This window comes from Crocuta crocuta, unplaced genomic scaffold (assembly GCF_008692635.1).
Source record: "Crocuta crocuta isolate KB4526 unplaced genomic scaffold, BGI_CrCroc_1.0 scaffold359, whole genome shotgun sequence".
Lineage (NCBI taxonomy): Eukaryota > Metazoa > Chordata > Mammalia > Carnivora > Hyaenidae > Crocuta > Crocuta crocuta.
This window is the reverse complement of record NW_027528877.1, coordinates 1,489,308-1,495,307: the sequence shown is the minus strand read 5'-3', so window position 1 is coordinate 1,495,307 and position 6,000 is coordinate 1,489,308. Positions and strand designations below refer to the sequence as shown.

At 37.6% G+C, this 6,000-nt stretch overlaps 1 protein-coding gene across 3 annotated transcripts in view; it reads left to right on the top strand.

Annotated features, from left to right (window-relative positions):
• The first annotated feature begins 261 nt into the window (after positions 1 to 261).
• The window catches only part of COBLL1 (cordon-bleu WH2 repeat protein like 1), a 158,253-nt gene continuing 152,514 nt past the window's right edge, over positions 262 to 6,000 (top strand). For all 3 annotated transcript variants that reach the window (XM_077756764.1, XM_077756765.1, XM_077756763.1), the window contains exon 1: positions 262 to 446. In XM_077756764.1, coding sequence (XP_077612890.1) covers positions 277 to 446 — 170 coding nt within the window. In that variant the 5' untranslated portion in view covers positions 262 to 276. The remainder of the gene's footprint in view (positions 447 to 6,000) is intronic.

Sequence of the window (6,000 nt, the reverse complement as noted above, 5' to 3'; positions counted from 1 at the left end):
TAGTTTTCATTCCTTTCCTACTGGGGTTGCGCTGAGTTGCTGAAGGGCAGCTGAATGCCAGGAAATTGGGTGAGGAGTCCTGCGGCAAAAATTGTAACAAAGAGCCCCTTGTTTGGGGCTCTGGAAGAGCGGCGGACGATACCTGTAACTGAGCGCTTGGGAAGGGGGAAGAAAGTTTCCTGGGCTGAGGGCTGAGGCCCAGGCAGGTGAGCAGCGTCTAAGTGACTGTAAGGAAGGGGCTTTCTGCGAGCAGTGGTGTGCCAGCTGCCAGCCCGCATGACAGTTCCGGGACCCGGCTGGGTGAGCGCCTCCGACTGGGGGTGTGTGTGCGCCTGTGGCCAATTGCTGGTGCCAAAGCCTAGCGCTAAGTCAGACTGCAAACAACGATACTTTTCTTTGTGTCCTCACGTGTTTGAAGAGATTGGAGGGGAACGGGCTGTCACATGGTGAGTTAATATTAAACGAAGCGTATCTTCCGGCCAGATATGCTAATAATCACCTTGCTAAGCGTTTGGGTAAACAGGAATGAGAACTGGTAGTCCTGCGAGAGACGGGGAGAACCTGCAAATAACCTTCGCCTTGGTAAACAGTGAAGGCTTAACTTGGGTGCTCGGTGACCTTCTGAAGTGGGAACCCCTTTGATGGAGTATAACTTTTCCTACATATATGCCCCCAACTCAGATTTGTTTTCTGATAGTTGATCTGAAGGCAGCAATGTCCTAAAGAGAAGACAAAGGTTCCAGAAAAGAAACGTTAAGGAAAAATAGACTTTGCAACTTTGTGATGAATGGGAGTCGTGCAGTCTTCCCGATTTAAGAGAAGTCATTTTTCCCTGGAACATGACAGGCGTTTCCTTAGAAGCAAGTCACAGCATGTTTATTCATCAGAGACCATGCGAACGTTGGCAGTTGTCTAGAGGAAACATGGAGAAGTCTCAAAGCAACATGACTAATATAGAAGATATTTAATATAATGCTTACGTAGAGGAAAGATGTAGTGTATGAATTAATTCTTTCATTTTGTTAGAATTATCTTCTCCCCTCTGCAAATAGCCCTATTACTGTTGACTTCTGTTCGTATTTTCCCAGCGTTTTCATATATTCTTTCATATATTCCGTATATATGTGAGCAGGGAAATATACTGGTAGAAAGATATCAATCACAAGAGCATGGGAACTGCAGAGATCTGTAAATTGAAGATGAGACCACTTTCAGGAATACAGAAATATATTTAGGTGACACAGAATAAGATAGTATTAAACCCGTGGATTTGAAAATGCATCAGGTTAAGGTACAATAAAAAATATGCACGTACTCAACCTTGTGGCTAGAACAATACTTTTGAGTAAAATAGGTGAGATCACATGGCTTTGGGATGCAGGAGTGAAAAGAGCTGTCCTAGTGATAAACATGACTGTAGTTAAGATGCTTCAGATTTTACTTATGAGAATTTAAATGTTCAACTGACACATTCTTGAAAATAATGTATAAAACTGCCTTTTCTAATTCAACTATGAAGAAAATACTTTTAAGGAATTTTACCCTTGTCTCCAAATTTAATGAGGGCTATCTGCAAAAATGTTTCAACATCTTAACTAGAGTAACATCCCCCCTCCCATGTTACTGTATCATTTTACTTTGCATTCTATTTAGAGAAGTTATCTGCAAAGTGTAAACATAAAAAAATTATCTTTCACTTTTCTGTCTTGTCCCTTGGCATATTCCAAGTGCCTATTATGTAAGATTTGTTGCATATTCAGTATTCAGTATTGCTCTTTTTTCCCCGCAAAAACCCCAGAACATTAAAAATGATTTAATTGTGAGGAAAAAATATCCTGTTTATGGGAGGTGGCAGGGAGCAGTCTCACTATGTTATAATTATTAGATTTGGGAAGTATATTCCTTACTATAAAACTGGTTAAACCATGACTCATGACTCTAATAACCTGTGAGGCCTGCTTTAGTCTTCCTTGGATATCCTTGCTCTAAAGAATCCCTCTGTAATTTTCCAAGTTTTACATTGTAACAGATCATTTTAAAGAAATCTATTGCAACTCTATATTTTACAAATGAGAATCTGAAGCCCAGAAACACTGAGTGGCTTTGCTGAAGTCCCAGAACAAATAGGTGGTTAAACCTGAAGAAAAATTTGGGACTTTGTTGCCTAGTTCAATGCATTGTTGTTGTTGTTGTTATTTGTTGTTTGTTTTTTCTTTCCTGACCACTTTAAGATACATTCATTAAAGTTCAGAGTCAACTTGGGTACGTTATCTTTAAAACTACTAGTGCTTGTGTTTTATGTAGGAAAAGTTATTCTTGCCCTGACAGATAACTTTTTTTTTTAAACTCCTTGAAATTTAAATGTCAAAAGTGTAGTTGACCTTGCTTTGAGGGACCTTAATGCTTTGATTCTGAAACAAATTCTCAGGAATGAACAGAGGTAAAAAACCTACTTTATAATTTTGCAGCTTTGGAGCTATAGAGTTCATTGGAGATGTGTAAAATGATTTAGCAGCTGCTTGCTTAAGCTTTTATTTGAATGCATGCGGTATTGGTTCTAAAGTTTTACTGATTGTACATACTGAATTCTTGTTAGCTAACATTTATTGACTGCTTAGAAGTTGAATACCTTAGCTGAGGTTTCAACATGAGAATCACCTGGGGATCTTTAAAAACTAATATCTATGCTCTCACACCTAGTACCTATTCTGATTTTACTTGGCCTGGGCTGAGACAGGTGTGGAGAGGTTTAAACGCTGTTCCAGTGATTGTAATGTGCTGCCAGATCTGAGAACTATTGATTAAGTAGGTTTCAACATCTGAGATGGATGTGAAGCCATGGGCAGAATGGAGGCTGCTGTTAATCATTTTTAGGCAACTCACTTTCAGCTTTAGTTTTTTTTAATTATATTTAGATGCTTTATACTAAATAATAGTATATTAAATAAGTAAATATTTTCTACTCCTTTTTGAGGAGTATATTAGCTCTGTTTTGCAGTTGTGGGAACTGAGGCTCAAAGAGCCAAACTAGCATCCTCAAAGATACACCACTGTAAGGGATGAGTGAGTAACAGAAACAAGATCTGATCCCAAACCTGTGTTGTTCTTCAATAGGTATGTTAGCACCCAGTGTTTGCCACTGTGGATTACATTGAATCAATTGAATCTTTAGCCAAAGAGTATTTTATTTAGAGTGGCTTTATTAAGTGTCCTGTCTTCATTCTTTTAAAAATTACATTTATATTTTTAAAAACTCCCACAAATTCTAATGCATATGAAAAACCCCAATGCCTAGAATTTAAACTGAACATAAGGGTGCCTGGGTGGCTCAGTTGGTTACGCATCTGATTCCTGGTTTCAGCTCCGGTCATGATCTCACAGTGGTTTGTAAGTTCAAGACCCACGTTGGGCCCTGCACTGATAGCAGAGCCTGCTTGATATTCTCTCTCTGTCTCTCTCTCTCTCTCACTCTTTCTCTAAATAATAAATAGTTTTTAAAAAATGAACATAAATATTTGGTTTATGTCTTCAAAATAATTAAATTTTCATGTGTTTGGATGATTTAATTTAACTTGGGAAACTTGTCACGTGACAACTACTTATTTTTATTATTAGGTAGGTATTAAAAATTTAGTGTAAATTGAAAGGGAGGTGTTTTTGATTACCAAGTAAGGAAAATAAAATTAAGTCAATACTAGACTTCTTATCCAAAGTCTAATTTCCTCTAAATGCGTTAGAAGACATTGAATAATGTTATGACCTTAGTACAGTATTAAAATGCCGGGTGTATTTATATAATATAAATGCCAAGTTTCATGTGATTGAGACCACTGCTTTTATTTAACTAATTAGTCAAAACTTGTGAACCTTTACTTTACATAAAACACATTTTTCTAGGCACTAGGAGATTAGCCCCTGATAGTAAGAGCTTTAACAAAGAAATTCTCTGTAACTATGCAGGGGAAAAAAAGGAATATGATGTTAGTATAGAAATGGTACTTTGATATTTGCTTTAGAACATTATATTTATGCTCAAAACTTAATATACAATAGCCTAAATCACTGATCAGCAAACTATGGCCAAGCAAACTAAATCCAGAAGGCTGAAAAGCTGAAATGAGCCCTTCAGCTATTTGTTTCTTTAAAAAAACAGACTGCAAGTTCTTTTTGTGGTAAAATACACATGACAAGATTTATCGTAAACATTTTCAAGTGTATGGTTCAGTGGTAGATTCATACTGTTGTAAAGTCGGCATCACCATCCATTTCCAGAACTCTCTTCTTCGAGAACTGTAACTCCATGCTTGTTAAACATAGTTCCTACACTCCTATCCCTGCAAAGCCCTGGCAGCCACCATTTCACTTTCTGTCTCTGATTTTGACCACGCTAGGTACCTCATATAAGTGGAATCAAATAGTCTCTATCTTTTTTTGTGATTGGTTTATTTCACTTAGCATAATGTTCTCAGAGTTCATCCATATTGTATCCTATATTAGAATTTCCTTCCTTTTTAAGACTTTGCTCATCCATTTATCTTTGGATGGACACTGGGTTGCTTTATGTTAGCTTTATTGTGAACAATGCTGCTAGAAACATGGGCATACAAATATATTTTTTTAAGTTTCTAATTTTTTTTCTTAGAATGAGTGTGCGAGGGGCAGAGAGACAGAGACAGAGAGAGAGAGAGAGAGAGAGAGAGAGAGAGAGAGAGAGAGAGAATCTCAAGCAGGTTCCACGCTCAGTTCAGAGCCTGATGTGGGGCTTGATCCCACGACCCTGGATTCATGACCTAAGCCAAAATAAAGAGTCACACGCTCAGCTGACTGAGCCATTGATGTTCCTCTACAAATATCTTTTTAAAACCCTGCTTTCAGGTCTTTTGTAGTAGAACTGTTGGATCAAGTGGTAATTCTGTTTCTAATATTTTAAGGACTATACTGTTTTTTATAGTAGTTGTACTATTAAACATTCCTAACAACAGTTCACAAAGATTGCCAACCCTTGTTTTCTGGGGTTTTTTGTTTTTGTTTTTTTGATAGTCACCATCCTAATGAGTGTGAGGTGGTATCTCATTGTAGTTTTGATTTGCATTTCCCTCGTGACTACCGATGTCGAGAATCTTTCCATATCTTTATTGGCCATTTGTGTATCTTTGAGAAATGTTTACTTAAATTCTTCTATTTTTTAGTTAGGTTTTAGAATTTTAGAATTTTTGTATATATTCTGGATATTTCTTATCCTCTTTCTTTAGAGTTTATGGGCACACAGCAATACCCACTCATTTGCATATTGTCTATGGGGACTTTTACATCATAGTTGAGTATCCAGATAGAGATCTTATGCCCTACAAAAGTAAAAAATTTTAATCCTGTGGCCATATATAGAAAAAGTTTGCTGACCCTCGTGGACTAACTTATGAAATTGATAAATGAAGTAGTAATTATTTAATCCAAATTTATTTACTGGCAGGAAGACTTCTAACTATTGAACTTTAGTATAAATTGGAACAAGATGATTAATATTCTGTTTGCGTAAAAGACGATATATCCAAGAGTAAGATGTATAACATTTTGCAGAATGGTGATTAGTGATTGTTTCTTTTAAAAAAAAAAATGTTTATTTTGAGAGAGAGAGAGTGCACTTGAGCACAGGTGGGAGTTGGAGAGGGGCAGAGATAGAGGGAGAGAGAGGATCCCAAGCAGGCCCCATGCTCAGTGTGGAGCCCAATGCAGGGTTCGATCCCAGTACTGTGAGATCATGACCTGGGCCAAAAGTAAGAACTGAACTCTCAATGAATGCTCAAGTGACTGAGCCACCCAAGCACCCTGATTTAAAAAAAAAAAAAAAATGTTTATTTTTGAAAGAGACAGAGCACGAGCAAGGGAAGGGCAGAGAGAGAGGGAGACACAGAACTCTAAGCGGGCTCCAGGCTCTGAGCCTGACTCAGGGCTTGAACCCATGGACCATGGGATCATGACCTGAGCCAAAGTCCTGATGCT